The 23,842-nt window shown below is 41.0% G+C and overlaps 1 protein-coding gene across 1 annotated transcript; it reads left to right on the top strand.

The window, feature by feature from the left end:
- The first annotated feature begins 17,787 nt into the window (after nucleotides 1–17,787).
- On the top strand, nucleotides 17,788–23,637 carry dio2 (iodothyronine deiodinase 2). The gene is made up of 2 exons (XM_010878606.4): nucleotides 17,788–18,448; nucleotides 20,273–23,637. The coding sequence occupies exons 1-2, from the start codon at nucleotides 18,059–18,061 to the stop codon at nucleotides 20,858–20,860; spliced, it is 978 nt and encodes a 325-aa protein (XP_010876908.2). The 5' UTR covers nucleotides 17,788–18,058; the 3' UTR covers nucleotides 20,861–23,637.
- Nucleotides 23,638–23,842: the final 205 nt, after the last annotated feature.

The raw sequence follows: 23,842 nt of genomic DNA, 5'->3' as shown, positions 1-23,842 counted from the left end.
TAAGTCAGGAGGTAGTCTGTGTTATTCGAAAAAACAAAATAGACTGCTAATACTCTGTTCCCTTGTACCCTCGTTCTGGCCAGCAAACATTAGACAAGCATACCAGGTCTATCCCTAAAAGTGACTCATTGAAAACATTTCCGAAATTCGAGTCATGCCCATCTACAAAGCTGGCAGCTGCTGGTAGCAGGCTGCAGCTGTTACACTGTGGGCAGACTCCTGAGTTTACTCTGTCAAGCAGATAACACTGTCAGACCTGTCTGTAAACAAAAGAGGTCACAGCAGCTCCCAAAGACACGTCTGCATTTCTGAAGAGAAATCTCAGGTTGTCTTTTGCCAGTTTCAAAATGGATCAGGGGCCAAAAGAAGGATTGGGAGGGCAGTGTGGAGAGGGAGGTGGCACAGAGGAGCAGTAGGTGTATGGAGGGAGAAAGCAGGAGTCATGGTTTAAGGGAGCTGAACTTTGACCATCTAATATTTAAGGGTGAACCTTTAGCTAGAACAGTGTGATAGGCAGCCATGTGACAGCTGTCCCTTATAACGTCTCTGGACCCAGGGCCATTAAGCCCACCCTAGTCACTTAGAAACACGTCAAAATGTGACATAAGGATTTGGGTGCTGACCTTGGGATCACCCTGCTAAATCTTCCTTCGCCGCATGCATTGCTTGATTAGAACGCTGACCCACACCAAGAAAAGTACAATATGGCCTGCAATCTTAATCTAGATATGATGAAAAGCGGTAGAGTTTGTGTGCTGTCGAGGCTTTAACAGTCAGTTGTCTCTCAGGCGACTGGTACTGTAACACAGGCAGGGTCTCATTTCATTCAAACCTGCACTGCAGTATCTAAGTAAAGCTCTTTTTCATACCTGTCCTGGACATTAGGTCAACACCTACAGTACAACTACTGCCAGGGGTATCCACCTCACAGGTATGACTTGTGTTCAGATTGGAAGTGTGGGGACAGGAAAAAATGTCCATAAAGACACTATGCAAATCCCAGCTTTTGTGTAAATACTGCAGTGTGTGTGTGTGTGTGTGCTGTTGTGCTGTTGTGTGCTGTCTTTCTTTGTTAATTGCCTTTTTCTCACCATGATAGCAATATAATACTTCCTGCAGTACAATACCGTCCAAATAATGCTTAAGAGGGTATAGTAACAGAATGGTCCATCAATGCTTTTGGACAGACAGAGGATATGTAATTAGTAAATTGTGAGCATCAACTTTGAAGGCTTAATTAACTTCCATGGCTGCAGAACAGCTATAGTAACACCTAAAAGCCTTTTTTTATAACTCAGAAATGTACATTTTTCATAAGGCTGTTGTTTTCTTACCTCTGGTAGTTTACCACTTACTTTTTTATAATTTCAGGGTCTTCACTCGGCTTGAACGGCTTAAATAAAAAAAGTAATACTGAAAAGTTGGGGAGATCTAAAACTTTTGACTGTTAGTACAGTACTGTATGTACAACCCTGTTTCCAAAAAAGCTTGGATTCTGGGTAAAATGTAAATAGAAGCAGAATGCAATGATGTGCAAATCATTTAAACCCTATATTCAATAGAAAATAGTACAAAGACAATATATCAAATGTTGAAACTGAGACATTTTATTGTTTCCTGAAAAATAAATGCCCTCTTTGAATCAGTTGTTATCAGCACACTGTCCAAAAGGCAGAATCCGTGATGGTATGGGGGTGCATTAGTGCACATGGCATGGCTGATTTGCACATCTGTGGAGGCACCATTAATGCTGAACAATATATACAGGTTTTGGAGCAATATATGCTGCCATCCAGATTACTTATTTTTCCGGGAAGGCTTTGCTTATTTCAGCAAGACAACACTGTAATAAGTGTTCTATTGATTTTCAAAATCAATAGAATTTCTCAGTTTCAACATTTGATATGTTGTCTTTGAACTATATTCAATTAAATATAGGGGAAAATGATTTGCACATCATTGCATTCTGTTTTTATTTGCATTTTACGCATCGTCACTACTTTTTGATATCAATTTGTTATCCTGCCATATCCAAAGCCCAATTTACAATATATATATATATTAAATACAATAGTTGTGTAATGTAGAAGGAAAGATCCTGGTACAACAAACAGTGGAATATACAGAATTACAGATTATCTTGTTTATACCTGTGCAAAAATGCATCTTTTGCATTGTGATTGTGCCCAGATTTGTAGATAGATGTGAACAATTTCAATTCACAATGTGATGTGACTGTGATCAGATTTTGAATGTTAACGGAAAATGTAAGATTAGGATGAGGGATGCATGTTATAACCAGTTGTATCCAAATAAACAATAATGTCGGGCAGGTTATATGTCTTGCACTTTCTACACAGTGATGGATCCCTCCATATTTTTATTTATAAGCTGTGCTAGGGAATTGTTATTGGCAAGCAGCCCTGTTAGTCACAAGAACAACAAAACAGACCCAAAAAGTGAAATTTGAAAAAAAAAAAAATAATGACATCAACAGACTGTATCCATATGCAGATGGATTAAGCAAAAGGTTCAAATCTTTTTAATAGTGCTGGGAATGTCTGATTTGTTTTTGATGAACTTCGTATTTACAGCTCTGATAGTGCTGTACTACCGATAACTGATAATTACATTATTACCACATGTGGGTAAAAGAAACAAATATATTTTAGTGTGGTCAAACAATTAAAATAATGAATTGCATAGTCTTCTGTAGTTTTTCATGGTATTTTACTTTAATGTTTAGGCTAAAATGCTTTTCGAATGGATATCAGGGGAGGCCTGTAAACAGTAGCATTCCTGTTGAATGGTTAGCCACAACCAAATACTTTTTGTTATTAATTGATTCCCAAATTCAACCACATGCATTACTACAAGCTACTTGAATAGGCAATGGCATAAGGTGGTCAAGGCAGTTAGAGGTCTAAAAACAATAATCAGGAGAGATCTGTAATTAATGCAGAGCATGTAAGTTGTTTATAAATTCCACGATTGGAATATGTTTGGCTGGAAACACGACTGGCAACAAAATTAATGCTTTGCTTAGAAAACATTAAATAGTGACAACTTACATGTACCATGCTACAAGCAAGGTTTTAAGAGGTGGCTTCAAGCAACACAGCATCAGAGGGAGAAGAGGATCAGAGTTAGGGGAAGCCTTCTCGTTCGTAGTTTTTTTTTTCAAGGGCTACTTAGAAGAACCTAAAATATAAATGCAATTTAATTTGTTTAAAACGTTTTTCGTTACCACATGATAACGTATTATTTCATAATTTTGATGTTTTCACTATAATTATACACTGAAGTGCCAGAAAAACGAGTACACCAGTCTAATACTCGGTAGGCCTCCCAAGGCCTAAAGCCTGACCAAAGAAGTCATGCTTTTAGCGTTTTTGATTATTTAGACTCTGTCCATTACCTAGACTCTCCAGCTTCATCTCTCTGATTTTGACCTCAACAGGGGTGGAATCATCTGCATATTGACCCTTTCAATGTTCCTATATTTACAGTATACTAACGTGTTGTCCATGTCAGACCAAGGTCATTCAGTAGCCCAGACCAGATCCTTAACACCATGGGTTGGTAACTCCAACAATGCATCAGTCAAACATCTCATGTTTGCAGATGATACAACTCTGATCGCTCTCATCACTGCAATAACAAGTACTGTGGAGATTTACCGGGTGATGGCAGTAGTGAAAACCACTGTGCAACCACATCTGGTAAGACAGAGATATTTGTATTTCTTATTACAGGATTCAACCTGGCACTAGTACAACTTTCTGATTTGAATAAATATTTGAGGATACCAAGTTTGCCTGTGTATGTATCTGTGTGGTGTGTTATGTTTGGAATCATGGGGTATGTTTCAGACAGCATCTCCTTATAAGACTATTGTTTATATATTTTTTTATACATGTCTGATATCTGAGGGTAATGCTTACATGCCTGTGTTTGCAAAGATTATTAGTCACAGATTCTAACCAAGGGGTTCCCAAACTTTTTGGGCCTGTGACCCCATACTGTTATAAAGAACATGACCTCAGCATGTAAAACAATATTGAACAACCAATGTTTACTTTGTTCTAATACTACTTTCATCTGAAGTATGGTTAGAAATGCTTTAAAAACAAATTCAGGAAGCTCCAGAAAACACTAACAAAGATTATCAAGCAAAAGCTGGGTTAGTACAATACATTTACCCAGTTTTATTGAGGACCTGTCCACTGTTTTAAGGGAAATAGGGTTGTACATGAATAGGGGAAAAGGGTTGTACATGAAACAGAGTATATTTGTTAGTCATACAGTTCGGTCCGGAAGTATTTCATAATTTTGTCTCTGCACACCACCACAATGGATTTAAAATGAAACAAACAAGATGCAATTGAAGTGCAGACTTTCAGCTATTGGAACAAAATTATTGTAAGAAACGTTTAGGAATTGCAACCATTTTCATACACAGTCCCCTTATTTCATGAGCTCAAATGTAATTGGACAAATTAACACAATCATAAATAAAATATTGATTTTTAATACTTTGTCAAGAATCATTTACAGGCAATGTCTGCTTGAAGTCTGGAATGCATGGGCATCACTGAATGGTGGGTTTCCTCCTTCATGCTTTGCCAGGCCTTTACTGCAGCTCTCTTCTGCCTTATATTTTGTTTGTGGGTCTCTCTGCCTTATATTTTGTCTTCAGCAAGTGAAATGCAAGCTTAATCAGGTTGAGATCAGGTGATTGACTCTGCCATTGCAGAATATTCCACATCTTTGCCTTAAAAAACTCTTGGGGTTTGCTTTCACAGTATGTTTTGGGTCATTGCCCATCTGTAAAGTGAAGCGCCGTCCAATCAAATTAGCTGAATTTGGCTGAATCTGAAAAGACAATGACGCTCATTCATGAAACATGCGTTTGATCAAATTTTATCTTAAAATGATCGTACGATCATTTCACCGACAGATCTGTTATTCATCAATACTATCTTGGTCGTATATTTACGATCAAACTGGTCGGAGACCGTGTAAACCATTGTCAAAAAATAAGATAATGCTTGATTTGCAATAAGACCATCATTATCATGAAAAACAACAATCGTAACAGCCTTGTAAAAATCACAATTATAATAATAGGTAGGCCTAACATAAGATATGATGACGTTGAATATAACACATATACAAACATACCACCATATTAAATATTGTATCACTATCCTAGGCTATTATTGTAGTATTTATTTCACTTTATTCTGCATTTTGCCTCTGTTTGTTCATGCTTTAAAATGCCTTTGTGTGCGTAATGCACCAACCTTCGAATCTGAGCTCTTTTCTGAGGTTTCATGGATGAGGGCCAACATATCCCTATACACTTCAGAACTAATCCAGCTGCTTCTGTCACGTCATCAATAAACATACTGACCCAGTGCCATTTAGAGCCATGCAAGGCCATGCCATCACACTGCTTGCACCATTACAGATGATGTGGTATGCTTCGGATCATAAGCCGCTCCAAGACTTCTCCATACTTTTTTCTTCTCATCATTGTGGTACAGGTTGATCTTAGTTTCATCTGTCCAAAGAATGCGGTTTCAGAACTGGGCAGGCTTTTTTTGATGTTTTTTTGTCTAATCTGGTCTTTCTATTCTTGAGGCTTGAATGGTTGAATGTTTTGCACCTTGTAGTGAACCCTCTGTATTTGCGCTCGTGAAGTCTTCTCCTTATGGTAGACTTGAATAATGATATGCCTACCTCCTGGAGAGTGTTCTTCACTTGGCTGGATGTTGTGAAGGGTTTTTCTTGACCATGTAAAGGATCCTATGATCATCCACCACGTCCAGGCCTTTTTACGCTGCAGAGCTCACCAGTGCATTCTTTTTTTTCCCAGAATGTACCAAACTGTTGATTTGGCCACTCCTGATGTTGCTGCTATCTCTCTGATTGATTATGTTTTTGCAGCCTAAAGATCACCTGTTTCACTTGCATTGAGAGCTCCTTTGACTGCATCTTGGGGGTTCACAGCTATAAATTTAGAAATATTATCAAACTGGACATTTTACAAATAATTAAAATATAAGAAAACAAGCCAATTTAAATGCATTACTCTTCATTGGGTTATTTCCTTTTCAAATGGTGAAGAATTGTGAAATCAAATGTACAATAAATTGAAACAAATATTAATATTATTAATATTATCCAACTGACAAAATACAATCACACAAGCAAAGACTAACACTTTACTCTTTCTTGTTGTCAGAAATGATCCAGCGGGCACCTTGATGCCAATTTGACATCAACAAATAGTCAAGATTTTGACCACCATGTATGTCATGCATGAATATGCATATTTTCATTATATTTTGTAATTATTTCCTTTTGGTTTTAAAGAGGCCCAACAAAGGTATCAATGTGACATGTTTTTCTGGTCCAATGTCAAAAATTGGTGGAGCTACCCTGCAGGAAAATGTCAACAATTTGATGAAAAGGTCAGTCTCTGAAGTTGTGCTGTTAATATCTTAAAATGCATGGACTTCATTTTTCTTAAATGTGTACCCCAACATTTTGTGAAATTAGCTTATTCACAGTCAGAGCTAGATACGATGAGACACTGTTCTCGTGTCTGTGTGCAGTAACTCAGTCTGACGCACCCATTGTTAGCCTAGCTGTTAGCCACACATATGTGCACACACATGAAATATTTCACATTTCATGCTGTACAGCATGTATAACTTTGTTTATTCCCAATTGTATTGACAGGGTGCTCACAAATAGCCTCTAGTCCATAATGAACATGGATGGGACGGGTGACAAGCTGCCATTCAGAAGAATGGAACTTTATAAGGTCATGATAGGTAATTATATTTTCAATGTGTGCACCTACATCACCTATAGCTCTATTCTCAAATTTTTTTTATTTTGATCAGTATGTGCAAGATAAATGTCAATTACTGTTAAATTTGTCAGGTGCCATCCAGAAGTCACAACCCGGCATCACAGAAGCTTCCATTGGTAGCCTGATGGCCATCCATTTGCGCGCTGCGCAGGACAGAAGAGGGGGCACTGGGTGCCGGGAAGGTAGGAAGTGCTGCAAACAACAGATTTAGGCCCAATCCCATTTCTCTGTTTTTACCCTTCCCCTTTGTTTTATCCCTACACCATGTAATTCGAAACAGAGTGGCAAGACAAAGGGGTGAAAATATTCCCCATGGAAATGAGACACCACTAGCCTACATAGGGAAGAGCCCAGACGGATGTTTTGAAACCGCTGCTCTCTGGCTTTGAATGAATGTTTACATTCTACAATTCAGTACAAAATGTGGACTGATTACTAGCAGTGAAATGAGATCCTGACATATGACACTATTAACAGATATTAACTAAAGGTTTGACTCGATCCATTATCATATATTAGTACACATTAGGCTATAATGTCGATTATCTTTTAGTTGTCTATATACTGTAGAGTGGCCTACTACTGATGGGTACTAAGCGTTAGTTATGTTAATGGTAGGGCCCATTTTAATGTTTTCTTTCTTGTTCCCTTTTATAAGCACTTGAGAGTGTGAATCCATAGCGCCCCCACTGTATTACACTGCTCAAAAAAATAAAATAAAAACATATCAGATCTCAAAGTAAGTGTATGTTGTCAGTCATTGTACATTTAGGTTGAAATGTAGTGATGCTTGACATTGAAATTATATCAAAATGTCAATACATTTTGATGTAATTTTGACATCAATGTTTGACGTCACAATTATGTTGAATTGACATCAAAGCTTGATATTGAATGATATCAAAATAGCATTAAAATGACATCAACATCATGACATCCTGACGTCAAATAAATGTTGAAATGACGTCAAATGCCAACAAAGCATGACATCAAAATAACATCAAAATGACATCAGCAGAGGTCAAAATCTTGACATAAAATTGACATTGACACTTTGACGTCAGTTTGACTTTCATTTTTGACCTATTTCATGACGTAATTTTGACATCAATGTTTGATGTCATATTGATGATAAATTGACATCAAATGCCCACTGAGGAGCCTGAGTGGTCTTCAATTCTATCTTCACCTTCCTTTGCTGTTGGACCCGTTGCTGGACCTGGACATGGACAATGAAAACCAGTTTAAAAACAGTATAACATGGAGTGTCAACCCTTTTGATTCAGTTCGTTCATAATTTATTTATTTATCAAATAACTTGTTGAATCATTACTTGTGGAACTAATAGTAAAAATCTTTACATTTGAGTACTTGTGAGTTGACTCGATGTTCAGCTATGTTTGAAAAAAGTTACCAACCAAGCTAGTAAGTAGTTGACCTTTTTAGCTAACGTTAGTTGGCTTGCTGAACAATACTGTAATTCGATGGGAACTACCAAAGTGATTTTAGCTATATGACAGATAGTAATCTAACTGCTTTGTAAATGAGTTAAATACGCTTACCTGAGATTCCTTGTCCAGAAATGATGACGGTGCTCCAGAAATGATGTCGGCTTAACGAACTAAACTGATGTTTAACATAGTCTTACAGTCCCGTTTGCTAGCTGCAGTAGCTAGTTAGCCAGGAGTACCTTAAAAGAAAACTTGCACTACCTGCAGTAGTTAGCTAGGTATATTACAGTACTATAATGTAGGCTACACAACTAAATAACTACATTGGAAAATAACTACATTGGAAAATTGCTAGATTAGATAACGAAAGTGTGATTAACATCAATGATTATAACATTTCTAAATAGCAATAACTACTAATGTAGGCTAACCACAGTAAGCAGAAGAGTACTGGTGAAAATTCACAGACATGACTAAATCAGAACATGAATCAGAATTATCTTAAACTGGAGTAAAATAAACGTGCTATAGCCACTGGTTATGTCCGCTGAGATGTCTGACGACTATTTAGGAGTACAAACTATAACGAACAAGAAATAGCGGGACGCTCGAGCTGTGGCAAATCTGAGTGTGCACAGTTCACAATTTGTGTACGCATTCCGTCTGTGTTCTGGGAGATTATATAGAACTATTTGAATTGGTCTGAATTGCGGTGATTGGGAAATTCTTGTGAATCTAAAGATCTTTGAAATATTTGGAATACTTGGTTTCCAATGTGGTGGCATTAATGACACTGTAAGCAAAGTAAGTTGTAGCAACGAAAATATCCAGCAAGCAACACGCCAATGGCCCACCGGCGGCCCACTAGCTTTTTGAGGCCGCCGAGCGTTTCTGCAAAGCGTCTGGCCAGCTTTTTTAAAGCGCGCATCGCAGTCTGGCTGCCGGTGGGCCGTTTTCATGACAGTACCTTCTAACAATGCCTCACCAGCGGCCCGACGGCAGCTAGCCGCTTTTATGCAGTGAACCCAGCGGGATGCCTCACGCCCCAATATTAGGTTTTATTTATAATAATCCTTTATAATAATTTCGGTAATATAACAAATGACAATGAACTGAATCAAATCTAAACAATTTATTTCAAATAGTGCAAGATGCATACAAAAAAACATGCATTATACAGCAAGCATACAAAATAAACATGTGCAAATGAATTGAAATAAACAATTTACAAAATCAAAAAATGTGTCCAGCAACAGATAAAGTAAAATTACAGTATATGAATGTGAAAGTACAAAATAAACATAATACATTATACAATAAACAAGGGCTATACACTCACCTAAAGGATTATTAGGAACACCTGTTCAATTTCTCATTAATGTAATTATCTAATCAACCAATCACATGGCAGTTGCTTCAATGCATTTAGAGGTGTGGTCCTGGTCAAGACAATATCCTGAACTCTAAACTGAATGTTAGAATGGGAAAGAAAGGTGATTTAAGCAATTTTGTGCGTGGCATGGTTGTTGGTCCCAGACGGGCCAGTCTGAGTATTTCACAATCTGCTCAGTTACTGGGATTTTCACGCACAACCATTTCTAGGGTTTACAAAGAATGGTGTGAAAAGGGAAAAACATCCAGTATGTCCTGTGGGCGAAAATGCCTTGTTGATGCTAGAGGTCAGAGGAGAATGGGTAGACTGATTCAAGCTGATAGAAGAGCAACTTTGACTGAAATAACCACTCGTTACAACCAAGGTATGCAGCAAAGCATTTGTGAAGCCACAACACGCACAACCTTGAGGCAGATGGGCTAAAACAGCAGAAGACCCCACCGGGTACCACTCATCTCCAAATCTCCAAATAGGAAAAAGAGGCTACAATTTGCATGAGCTCACCAAAATTGGACAGTTGAAGACTGGAAGAATGTTGCCTGGTTCGATGAGTCTCGATTTCTGTTGAGACATTCAGCTGGTAGAGTCAGAATTTGGCGTAAACAGAATGAGAACATGGATCCATCATGTGCAGGCTGGGGGTGGTGGTGTAATGGTGTGGGGGATGTTTTCTTGGCACACTTTAGGCCCCTTCGTGCCAATTGGGCATCGTTTAAATGCCACTGCCTACCTCAGCATTGTTTCTGACCAAGTCCATCCCTTTATGACCACCATGTACCCATCCTCTGATGGTTACTTCCAGCAGGATAATGCACCATGTCACAAAGTTCGAATAATTTCAAATTGGTTTCTTGAACATGACAGTGAGTTCACTGTACTGAAATGGCCCCCACAGTCACCAGATCTCAACCCAATAGAGCATCTTTGGGATGTGGTGGAATGGGAGCTTCGTGCCCTGGATGTGCATCCCACAAATCTCCATCAACTGCAAGATGCTATCCTAACAATATGGGCCAACATTTCTAAAGAATGCTTTCAGCACCTTGTTGAATCAATGCCACGTAGAATTAAGGCAGTTCTGGGGGTCAAAAAGGGGGTCAAAAACAGTATTAGTATGGTGTTCCTAATAATCTTTTAGGTGAGTGTAATGGCAGTAATATATATAAGTATGACCTAGCAGCAATTGATAGTTATTGAATATCATACATAAATCAGTGCAATAAGCTTATGAATGGTGGCATAACACTACAACTACAGTCAGAATTAAGAACATTCACACAGAGCTCTAAATATATGAAGAGGATAATGCAACCATAAATATAACACTGTACATAGCAGCAGTTAAAAAAAAAAAAATGCAGTACTGCAGCTTAGCATTAATATTGGTTGTGCTGGAGTGTCATTCATATTCACAGCAGGTCCCTTGTACCGCCGCGACATCTTCTCCCACCTGCATGGTCAGTTGCCCCTTTCTGGTACCTGGGGACATGGTTCTGGACAGCCTCGTCAGTGGCATCCCGGTTGTAAGGATTCTTCCTTATGGCTCCTGTAATACAGTAATCAGATATTGTACTTAAATGGTCTGACATGATTTTGAGAATTGCATGACATTCAAGACAAATTAAATGTTTCATGAAGAGAACATGCTAGCGAAACTATAGTCATGTTTTCCCCTGATTTTAGAGCCTGCTCTGCCCTCGGCTTGACATTCTTTTCAGTCAGACATTTATCAGAAGCTAAAAAGCACAATGAAATGTCAATAGCTTAACAGTGAAATAAACAAAACTGCCATATACATGTAATTTCAGAAAGGCTGTACAGTATTGCATTTTAGTAAAGGACACACGTTCAGACAAATGCAGTTTCATAAAGACAAGATGCTAGCGTAACTATAGTCTTGTTTTTACCTGATTGTAGAGCCAGCTGTGACCTCAGCTCGATCTTCTCTTCAGTCAGCCACTACACTCTAACTCTGCCTTCTTGCCCTTAAAAACTAAATTGGAAGCAACATGCTTTAATAACAAGTTAAGCATCTGGGTTAAGTGAATGAACCCACACTTACCTATTTAGCAATCTTCTACATATTTTCATTCCATCCATCCATCTTCTTCTGCTTATCCACGGCCGGGTCACGGGGGCAGCAGTCTAAGCAGAGATGACCAGACTTCCCTCTCCCTAGACACTTCCTCTAGCTCTTCCGAGGGGACACCGAGGCGTTCCCAGGCCAGCCGGGAGACTTAGTCCCTCCAGCGTGTCCTAGGTCTTCCCCGGGGTCTCCTCCCGGTGGGACGGGCCCGGAACACCTTCCCGGGAAGGCGTTCAGGAGGCATCTGGAAAAGATGCCCAAGCCACCTCAGCTGACCCCTCTCGATGTGGAGGAGTTGCGGCTCTACTCTGAGCTCCTCCCGGGTGACCGAGCTTCTCACCCTATCTCTAAGGGATCGCCCGGCCACCCTGCGGAGAAAGCTCATTTCGGCCGCCTGTATCCGGGATCTTGTCCTTTCGGTCATGACCCAAAGCTCATGACCATAGGTGAGAGTAGGAACGTAGATTGACCGGTAAATCTTCACCACGACAGACCGATACATCGACCGCATTACGGCAGAAGCTGCACCGATCCGTCTGTCAATCTCCCGTTCCATCCTTCCCTCACTCGTGAACATAACCCCTAGATACTTAAACTCCTCCACTTGAGGCAAGAACTCTCCACCAACCTTAAGTGGGCAAGCCACCCTTTTGCGACTGAGGACCATGGCCTCGGATTTGGAGGTACTGATTTTCATCCCGACCGCTTCACACTCGGCTGCAAACCTGGTTTGAAGGGGCCAACACGACAACATCATCCGCAAAGAGCAGAGACGAAATCGTGTGGTCCCCAAACCTGACACCCTCCGGCCCCTGGCTGCACCTAGAAATTCTGTCTATAAAATTTACGAACAGAGCCGGCGACAAAGGGGCAGCCCCGCCGGAGTCCAACATGCACCGAGAACAAGTCTGACTTGCTGCCGGCAATGCGGACCAAGCTCCTGCTTCGGTCGTACAGGAGAATACGGCCGATAGTAGAACCTCGGATTCAGGAGGAACAGTGTGGTTTTCGTCCGGGCCGTGGAACACTGGACCAGCTCTATACCCTCAACGGGGTGCTGGAGGGTTCATGGGAGTTTGCCCAACCAATCCACATGTGTTTTGTGGATTTGGAGAAGGCATTCGACTGTGTCCCTCGCGGAATCCTGTGGAGGGTGCTTCGGGAGTATGGGGTCCTGGGTCCTTAGCAAAGGACCAAATCCACAAAACACATGTGGATTGGTTGGGCAAACTCCCATGAACCCTCCAGCACCCCGTTGAGGGTATAGAGGACGAAAACCACACTGTTCCTCCTGAATCCGAGGTTCTACTATCGGCCGTATTCTCCTCTCCAGTACCCTGGCATAGACTTTACCAGGGAGGCTGAGAAGTGTGATCCCCCTGTAGTTGGAACACACCCTCCGGTCCCCCTTCTTAAAAAGAGGGACCACCACTCCGGTCTGCCATCCCAGAGGCACTGTCCCCGACCCCCACGCGATGCTGCAGAGGCGTGTCAACCAAGACAGCCCCACAACATCCAGAGACTTGATCTCATCCATCCCCGGTGCAGATCTCCTCCACCCCCGGTGCCTTGCCAACAAGGAGTTTCTTGACTACCTCAGTGACCTCAGCCTGGGTGATGGACGAGTCCACCTCTGAGCTCTCAGCCTCTGCTTTCTCAATGGACGGCAAGATTGAGGAGATCATTGAAGTACTCCTTCCACCGCCCGACAACATCCCCAGTTGAGGTCAACAGCTGCCCAGCTCCACTGTAAACAGCGTTGGTAGGGCACGGTTTCCCTCTCCTGAGGTGCTGGACGGTTTGCCAGAATCTCTTCGAGGCCAGCCGATAGTCCTTCTCCATGGCCTCACCGAACTCCTCCAAGGCCCGAGTTTTTGCCTCCACAACCACCCGGGCTGCGGTCCGCTTGGCCTGTCGGTACCCGTCAGCTGCCTCAGGAGTCCCACAAGCCAACCAGGCCTGATAGGACTCCTTCTTCAGCTTGACGGCATCCCTTACTTCCGGTGTCCACCACCGGGTTCGGGGATTGCCGCTTTGACAGGCACCGGAGATCTTACGGCCACAGCTCCGAGCGGCCGCTTCAACAATGGAGGTGGAGAACATCGTCCACTCGGACTCAATATCTCCAGCCTCCCTCGGGATCCAGTCGAAGCTCTGCCGAAGGTTGGAGTTAAAGATCTCTCTGACAGGAGACTCGGCCAGACGTTCCCAGTAGACCCTTACAGTACGCTTGGGTCTGCAGAGTCTTTCCAGCTTCCTCCCCCGCCATCGGATCCAACTCACCACCAGGTGGTGATCAGTTGACAGCTCCGCCCCTCTCTTTACCGAGTGTCCAAGACATACGGCCGCAGGTCAGATGAAACGACAACCTGTTGGCCCGCTGGGTGTATGACATTATAGCTGCCGGCGGGGCGCCAGCAGCAAAACGCTGGCGGCCGCCATTGATTGCTCACTGGGTTAATATTCACCCGGTTGTAGTTACTAAGATCATTACCAAACTGGTACGAAAGTTGTTACATTGTCAGTACGTCCTGTAAATTACGTTTCTGCTACATCCTGAGCAGGTAAGGAAGATTACCAGTAATGTGGTCATTCATTTCCTTCAGATAATGTTGGAGTTACGTAGGATCGTTACCAAACCGGTATGTAATAGTTACCTTGTCAGTACATCGTGTAATTACGCGAGGTAAGGAAGATTACCAATTATGTGGTCATGCAATTACCTTCGGATAACGTTGCCACAACGTTTTGAGAAAGGTAATGTCATGACATTACCAATCCATTACCAATACACAACATCAAGGTTGGTCGTGGTCATGTAACGTGTTAGTTGGGTATATAATATATTTGCTTAACTCACCGTTTTCTGCACTCTTATAATGCCTTTCGATTTCACATGTAGCCGAGCTTTACATAGCGTTTTCCTGCCAATTTTTTTTTCCGTAGGTAACATTAATTCAGTAAATATATTCCATCTTCTCTTGGATTAGTTAACTTCCATCCACTTGCTAACATTAGCGTCATTCTGGAGCTCACCACACAACAGTACTACCGTTCTTACTGACAATTGTAAACAACAAACACGTGTGAGGGAGCGCATGTCATAAAAACTTATTGAAAACGTATATTTTTTATAAATGTCATGGTAAATCGTCATATGTAAACATTTTAGATTTGAAAATAATATTCAGGTCAATTTATTTCAAGCAAAAAAATACATATGCATAAAAATAAATATGGGGTGTTTAATTGAACAGTACTAAATTATTTTCGGCAATATTTGAATATCCGTGCCCATTCCTAACATACACCACATGCACTTTGAGCACTCTGCAGGAAAACAATTAAAATTCTAGCTAGCTATATTCAACTTTGTAAAATGGATACATCTACTCCTGGACAGTGTCTTCAAAACATGTGTTCACTCCCGTTTTTAGATGTTAATAAATATTTCTTCAGAAAGTTAGCCTTTTACATATTAGGCTAACACTACTTAGACTAGCTAGCTAACGATATAATTTTTTTCAATCCTGTTTTGTGTAATATGATTTAATCCATGCACTTACTCTGAAATTGCCCAGTTCAGTAAAAAGAGCTCCAGTGTGAACAAAATGAGTGGTGGTAGAATTGCAGTTAGATCTAGGCTACTCTAGTTATAGGCATCATGTGTACATGTGTATATTAAGAACTAATGAATTTAATGTGTTATTAGTTAGTAACGCTGTTAGTAATATTGTAGTAATATTGTATATCTTACCAACTGTAGAGGTGTGTTATTAATTCTAATGCATTTGTTTTAGTAGTACGCTTACCAACTGTAGAGGTGTGTTATTAATTCTAATACATTTGTTTTAGTCTACACTTAGCATATATTAGTGCTTTTTTACATGTATTTATTTCTGTAGGCTTCCAGTTTTGAAGAGCAACATTCAACACATGCTCTGGGCCAAAGTGCTTCTGAAAGGGAATGCGAAGGGTAGTTGGGTGCTTCCCAACAAACAGAGGGTTACCCAGATAAAGTAAAAATATTTAAATTAATCAACAACCAAGATATAAAACAGTATGACTTCATTCTATTATGCCTATTTATTTATTCTATCAACAGACTAAGTTGGGGTGCTGGAACACATTACACACAATTATATTTGGCTGAATGTATCCGTCTCGTAGCTAGTAGCATACTGAATCATGGAACAACTTTATACTTTCTAAAACAGGTCAGATCAAATTACCTGTTGTGTCTGATGTATCCAAACTGGGATATATCAGCATAAGCTTAAATTGAGCAATTATGTGCTGGTACAGATTTACTAGCTAATATCAGACACGCTTTTGGTCCACAGCACGCACAATTTTAGGATTACAAGACAATTGGTCGGGGGTTAGCCCAGACAAAGGCTGAGGTAGGGAGGGGGGCTCACAAAACAAGCAGATATCTTATCTTCTTTTTTTTTTTTATTGGATCAAAAGACCCAGGACTATTCCCTAACCAAGCCCTAATGATGCCACAGATATCAGAAATTTGATAATGCCATTATTTATTGTAACAGTGTTTTTACTAATGACTTATAGTACCGTCAATGAAAGGATCTTCATAATAAGATTACAATTATATTTATTGTAATATTTTTAGTACTATTAATTAAAATGTAATCACATATGTTGCATCATATTTATGTAAACAGCAATTGCTTGTGTTAACTCATGTCTCACATCACATGTAAAACTGTGGAATAAATCAATATTTTTATACAATACAATTGTTTTATTATTTTATTCGGTTTCGAGCCAGTAAAAATCTGTTTGGTCTAGTTGATTTCACACCAACTGGCCTGATAGGACCAGTGAGAAAAAAAGTTTTGGAGCCAGACTCAACATCAGCAGAGTGATGTATCAACATACATACACTCATTGTAATACTCAGTCTTGAAATCATTTGTAATCCTTTGTTTAACTGAATGACTTGGCAGGTCTGTTCTTGAGAACATAGCCTCTTTACTGTTCTTCAACCACCACAGTAAACATTGCTAACTTGGCCACAACTTGCAAGACGGCAGGGGAAAGAATGAAACCGAATTTGATTTAAGAATTATTTATGCTGTTAGATGGGTTTGGACCAGAGGAGAGGGAGTGAGGTGCGACAGAAAAAAGGGAGATATGGTTGTGACCAAATTGCAGAACAAACTGTTTAATATAACGTTTGAAATGCTTTTATCTTTTTGAAAATTAACAGAGAAAGGGAGGTGAAGAGAGAGGGAGAGTAAGTGCAGAGCGAGCTTATTTTAATTACTGAATAATACTACATTATTCAGTAATTAAACATCTGATATCGTCACCACAATAAGACTTCAGAATGACGTCAGAATTACATTGTGCGTGAGTTGAAGGAGCCCGTCGGAGCTGTGAGGAAAGAGCCAAGGATGTGAAAAAATGAAGCGTAAACCTGGCATTGTTGGGTCAGGTCAATTAAGAAAGTAAACTTAATCCCAGTTTCAAATATTACCTATTGAAAAATCATTGTGCCAGTGTGCCCTCGAGCAAGGTATTAAAGCAAATTTCTCCTGAAGGTCGTCCAGGATATTAACTTCTGATAAATAACTAAAATGTAAAACATAAATTACGTGTTAAGCGGCTGGGCTCGCACTTTTTAGATTACGGAGAGGCATTTTAAAAAGCTGTTAGACCGATATAGGCCTATCGGCCATATATAAAATTGTATTTGATCAACTTCATTTTATAATCTAGCCTATTGTTCATGCTTACCTCTGGAAAGATAATACATTCTAAGTAGAAGTATTTTTGGGATTGTTGTTATGGAACATTATCAAGTTAATCTAGGTTTACCGTTTCCTTTTCCATGCGTTTAATTACCTACTGGCTTTCTAGACCAGAGAGAGTGCCAGAGAGTCCTCGGCGTGACGTCACGATCTTACCACAAGATACGCCTGGAGCTTTATCACCGAGGCGAATCATTTACAGTATAAAAAGACTGTTTCAGTCGACAGGGCTGTCGTTGGAGCTCAGGGGCAATTTCAAAGAGGGAAGGAATAGCCTTGATACAACTTTTGGCACCAGTGGAGCGCAGCGCTTAACGCTCGGATACGCTACTTGAGCCCTTTCATGCTTCTCTTTATACCTGTGAGTCAATTCATTCGTGCGTGCTCAAGTCAGATTGAACTCCGTTGAAATGGTAGCACTTACATAAAGACAGGGCACGATCGAGCGAGGAGACCAAAACCTTTATGGACGTTTGTGACAGTGTCAGACGTCGAGCACGGGACGGAAGCGCAGCACTTGCCTTCACGGGATGTGTTTGGAGAGCAGCTAAAACCGAGAAGCAATTTCGAGGACAGCTGTGCTGCTGTCCACCCCAGGACTCGCGTATAGTCTGGGGACAGAAGTCTAAAACAATGTGCGCTGCGAGCGTGGACCTACTGGTCACCCTCCAAATCTTGCCCGGTTTCTTCTCAAACTGCTTATTCCTTGCTCTCTACGACTCCGTGGTGCTGGTGAAGCGCGTAGTTTCGTTACTGAGTTGTTCGGGTGGCGGTGGGGGAGAGTGGCAGCGCATGCTTACCTCTGCGGGGCTCCGGTCTGTATGGAACAGTTTCCTGCTTGATGCATATAAACAGGTAATTGTGATATTGTCATAAACATTACCACACTGGAATGTACTGTGTGGTTATAGTTTATTGTTAGAGTTCATGATTACACTGTGGGCTGTTAGAACGTGCACTGTGGTATCCTGTGTGAATCACGCCCACCGGTCTTGGGCATTATGCCGGCTAATGTGTCAGAATGGCAAGTGGTCAAATCCGCGTCAGCACTATCTAATCTCAAATGTAACTTTCTATTTTATAAACAATATACATACAAATTCTGCATCCCTTAATTCTTATATTGCATTCAGAGACCATGTACAAGGGGTCCCCCTTGTAAGATTAAAATGACCTTCATTATAATATCAAATGTAGGTTATCAGATCTGAAAAGTATGAACTTTTAAACTGCCCCCAGACAGTCAAAATCCTGAGGGCCATCCACCCCCAGTTTACTTGGAAGTTCAGAGGTGTGTCTTCTTCTGAATGTTACATTTTAACTCCCAAACCAAACAGCTGTCATCACCAACAAACCCCTGACAAATACTACACAGATAATATAACATGTACCTTGATAGGTAGGACTTGTATAGTATTGATGTGCTTATCCCATTTAAACACATCCACGACTCAAGTAAATAACACACAACATGTACATGGATCATCTTGCTTTTGGTCATTTGGCAGGGGATTCCCCTACGTATCTCTCTGCCCCCATTGTTGGTAGTCGGATCCTCTGTATCATTGTCAAGTTTCTCGTCTCTCTCTGCCAGCGCTTCTCTTCTGCTACCCCCCCCCCCACCCCACCCCCGTTGTTCAGTCTCTGAGTTTTACTTCTGGCATCACTTTATGTTCCCAACTCTTTCCTCTCCTTTATCTCTTCCCCTTTTCACTCTCCTCGCAGCACCATGCCGTCTACCTAACGACTACTAAACATTACATTGTTCTACTTCCTGTGGCATGCCTTCTGTAGTCTGCATCAGACTTCTAACAGTGTTACAATGTTAGTGTCATTAGGCTCGTACCAGAACAACACTTCCTAAACAAATGCTTATTCAATTGCTAGTTATTCTCAGTTTTATGCTTTATTCAAGCCCTGTTTACACCTGCCTCTTAAATGTGGCCTTTTTTATTATCTTGTCCCAATTTGGACCTGATCTCATCGGTTTAAAATCCGATCACAATCATAAAATCTGCTCACAAACAGAATGTGTACAAGTTCAGGATAAACAACGCATGTTAGAACCAAGGTCTTAACAGGGCTTTAGGCTGCTTCCTCTGACTGGAAGACACGCCCATTCATAAAGTGTACTGATGTAATCAACTTACTGATGTAAAACAAATATCACACAGATATGACCAGAAGAATAGTTTATAGTTTATAGTTTTAATTCAAGGATTGAGATACAAGCACTTCATAGATACGGAAGAACACTCTGTCCAGCACTTTCCACCCCACTTAGACTAATTACTTTTGGCTTGGGTGGCAGGAACACACACACGCGCACACACAGACAAACATTCTTGAAGCTTGCCCTGACTGAAGTTGTTCATTTGTTATTCTCAGTGTTGTGGAAGTTTCCATTACATGGTGTCTAGCACATGGCACCTCATAACTGAAAATTAGAATTGGTTCTTGACTGACGTGCTTGGTCAAATAACAATAAAACAACAAATACAAAAAAAACATTCAATTATTATTCAGTGTTTGGTGTGTTTTTATTGGTGTGGGGGGGTTGAAACTTAAATGACTGTCAAAACCAATTTTGTTTTATTTCAGAATGGCTATTAATTACAATCTAAACATCTGATCTCTCTCTGTCATTTAATTGTTCCTCTCCTTCTGTTCCCTATATAGGTTAAACTGGGAAGTGAGGCTCCCAACTCCAAAGTGATCAAGATTCCTGCTAGCAGTGATAACCTTGGCTTCCAGCGACAGAGTAGCATAACCACCACCCTGAGCTGTCACCCCGAGGACGAGTGCCGCCTGCTGGACTTTGAGTCGTCGGACCGCCCCCTGGTGGTGAACTTTGGCTCGGCCACCTGACCCCCCTTCATCAGCCAGCTGCCTGCCTTCCGGCGGCTGGTGGAGGAGTTCTCTGATGTGGCTGACTTCCTGCTGGTCTACATCGATGAGGCACATCCCTCAGACGGTTGGGTGGCACCTGCCATGGGCCCGTTCTCCTTTGAGGTCAGGAAGCACCGGTCGCTGGAGGAGAGGGTGGTTGCAGCCAAGAAGCTCATTGAGGCCTTCAGCCTACCACCTCAGTGCCAGTTGGTGGCCGACTGCATGGACAACAATGCCAACGTGGCCTACGGAGTGTCCTATGAAAGGGTGTGCATCGTGCAGAGGAGGAAGATTGCCTACCTAGGTGGGAAGGGACCCTTTTTCTACAACCTAAAAGATGTGAGGCAGTACCTGGAACTGAGCTACGGCAAGAGATAGGGTCAGACATCAATAAGGAAATGCCTTTAGTTCTCTGACCAACTGCACGCCTGAAACATTTTGTTTAAAGGAGAAAACAGGCAAGGTGCTTTCTGAACTGTTCTGTGCTGAGTGCAAACGACAGGCAAAAATCGGAAGAGAATATGGTACAGGTTATAATGTCCCAAAGTTCTAAAACTCTTTTTGTGTGGAGACCAACATTTCATTCAACTTTCCTCTAGAACCCAAGTGAACCAACAGACTTTCCAAGCATGGACTCGTACTCTGCTGCCTATGGCATATTGAAAGAAAAACCTGATAAAGTTGACCGCTGACTCACTTTATTAATAACTTCAGCCCCATTTTGTCTAATCAAATGTTCTTTAGTTACTGTCCATATTACCTAACCTGGCTTCTTTCAAAACCAAAACCAAATTACTGAAGTACCCAACCCTATTTACATATATAATTTATTACTATAGGTGTTTGTTTTTATTTTGTCTCTTGATGCACTTTGAGGCCTTTTATTTAAGAAGACAATCCTTCATACGCTGTATGTGTGTGTGTTTGTGTGTGTGTGTGTATGTTTGCGTGCATGTGTGTCACATTGTGAGGGGTGTTGCAACCTTATTCATAATCAACTAGAGTTGACTGCTTAGAACCATCTAGACTAACGCTGTTCCTAGTCCTAGCGGTCATGTTACAACACCACTGTTGTGAGTAATGTATTTATCTCCTCAATATGGTCATTCTAAGTTGACAGCCTATACCTCGGGTAGGAAAGGTGAGATGGAGGAAAGTGAAAAGAAGAGCAAAATAGAGCATCAACAGAACATTATCCAGAAAACAGAGGCAGTATGTGTACTGTAGATGGAGCGAAGGCTGCTAGCTAGCCAACATCATTATAGCTGGCTGACAGCATTACATTCTGCCAGTTAGCTGACAATTTTAGTTAACTAGCTAGCTGACAACAATAGCTTGATGGCTATAATCACTGCTTTTTGCTGATGGGGATGGTTTGTGTTAGCGATATGAGTGGTGTACAGAGATGGAATGGGTTGAGTGAGATGGCCATTTCTTGAAGATTTGAGGTGAGTTTCCTGAATGCTTTTCAGCTAACTGATTTCACTTGACAATGCTGTCTCATGATACCCAGTCTCACGGTAGGACATCAAACATTTAAACATTTATAATTGCTGCGGTCGTGGTTGGGTTGTCAAGATAAACCAAGTGACATGTTCGCAGTCAGGTTTTTGGGACACTGAGCTATGAGCAGCTTGGCAGGATGTGAGACAGGTTGGTGTTTAGATGGTTTAAGAAAGTGTTTCCAAACGTGTGGGTCAGTTGTACAGTTGTATTGAAGGTTTTTTGTTCTCCATGGTACAGACAGACGGAGCAGACAGTTGGTTTGGGTCAAGACAGAGCAGGTGTGAGAATGAAAACCACTGACTAAAGGGTTATTGACTCAGTCTGTGGTCGGATGACAGACCTCACCTCCCTGACCTAGACTCAAACCAACACTTCTTTTGTAATCATCAAACCGTCCACTGTTAGCACCCAGTCTCTCTAGGATTTGTCCGTAAAGGGATCTTTGTTTTTCTCTCTATCCATAATGCTTTCTCCTGTGTAGTTCTGCTTCTCCCCCAAAAAAATATGAATGAAGAGAAGAGGAGTGACAGAATGGAAAATAAAGTGAAACATTTGCTGTTGACTTTGTGATATGTTATTTTTGTCGGTGTGTCCCACTGGGGTATTGGTAACTGCAAGAAAGTTTGTAAAGAGCGAGAGTGAGAAAGTACAAGAGAAAGGTATTAAAATAAAGAGGTTGAAGACTTTTTAGGGAGTGTTAATGGAAGCCCTCTACTTATACACACATGCGTGCCTATAAGCATTTGACCTCTCCTGCTCAAAAGAAGAACAAAGTGAAACATATAAACAAAGTGAAAGGAAACCTGAAATCCAACAGCTGTGGATGTGGTCCATAATGGTAAAAAAAAAAAATTGGGTTGCAGGCTAAATGCCTGGCTTTGTGTTTACAACAAGGTCCTGAGTGTGTTACCGCACTTTTTTTTTTTTTTACATGTTATAACGTGTCTACCAAGGGCCATAGGAATTCCAGTGAAGCCACGACTCCTGGCTGACAGTTTGCTTGGGAGAGCCTGCCAAAAACTGCATAGAATGTTACAGACATCAGGAAGGTGCACAGAGAGGGCAGGGAATGGTTCTACAAGTGGGAGATCTGTTTGAGGCCTGGTGAAAGGGGTGAATGACAGGGATCCACCTCGTGATGTGAAATAGAATTGTTGTTCCGGTCGTCTGGATGGAAGGGGCCCTGCAAGCAGCACACAGTGAATCCGGTAAGTTTGGTTAGATTTAGACAAAAAGAAAGCTATTATTAAGTTATGGTTAGGGTCAGGGTTAGGAAATAGGTATTTCTGTTTTCTGGGTTCATACAACTATTGAAAAACAAACGTGTGTGTGTGTGTGCGTGGGGAGGTCAAAGAGAGTTCAGATTCCAGGGAGTAGTTAAAAGGAAGCTCAGAATGAGGAAATTGTTTAAGATACCCGAACAGTTTTGAAAAAATACTGCGCCAATATCTCTTTAACAAGCATCCTAGTTACTCCGACAAGTACTCTACATGGTTATGGTTGTTGAACTGTCAATAGAAAGATCCTCAAAAAATAGGTAAGTGTGATTTCACCTACCATTTCTGTAGTAGTAGTATTAAGTAGTATTTTATATATTGCACAATGCGGGTGTGCAAAGCCTTTAGGGAATTAATCATTGCCAAAACGTGTTTCTAAAATGTATTGACTAATGAAAATACTATATATATATTATAGCTTGTGCTTATTCCTTGTTTCATCACACATTCTTTATATGTAATTAAACTACTTTTTATATCCATAGACTGGGATTTGGATTTGGTTTTGTAACTAGCAGTGGCAGCACAATGAGGTAGTGTGCTGTGTGTTGTTGGCTGGTTAAAGAGGGTACGTGGT

Source organism: Esox lucius, chromosome 15 (assembly GCF_011004845.1).
Source record: "Esox lucius isolate fEsoLuc1 chromosome 15, fEsoLuc1.pri, whole genome shotgun sequence".
Lineage (NCBI taxonomy): Eukaryota > Metazoa > Chordata > Actinopteri > Esociformes > Esocidae > Esox > Esox lucius.
This window is presented reverse-complemented; position numbering and strand designations above follow the sequence as displayed.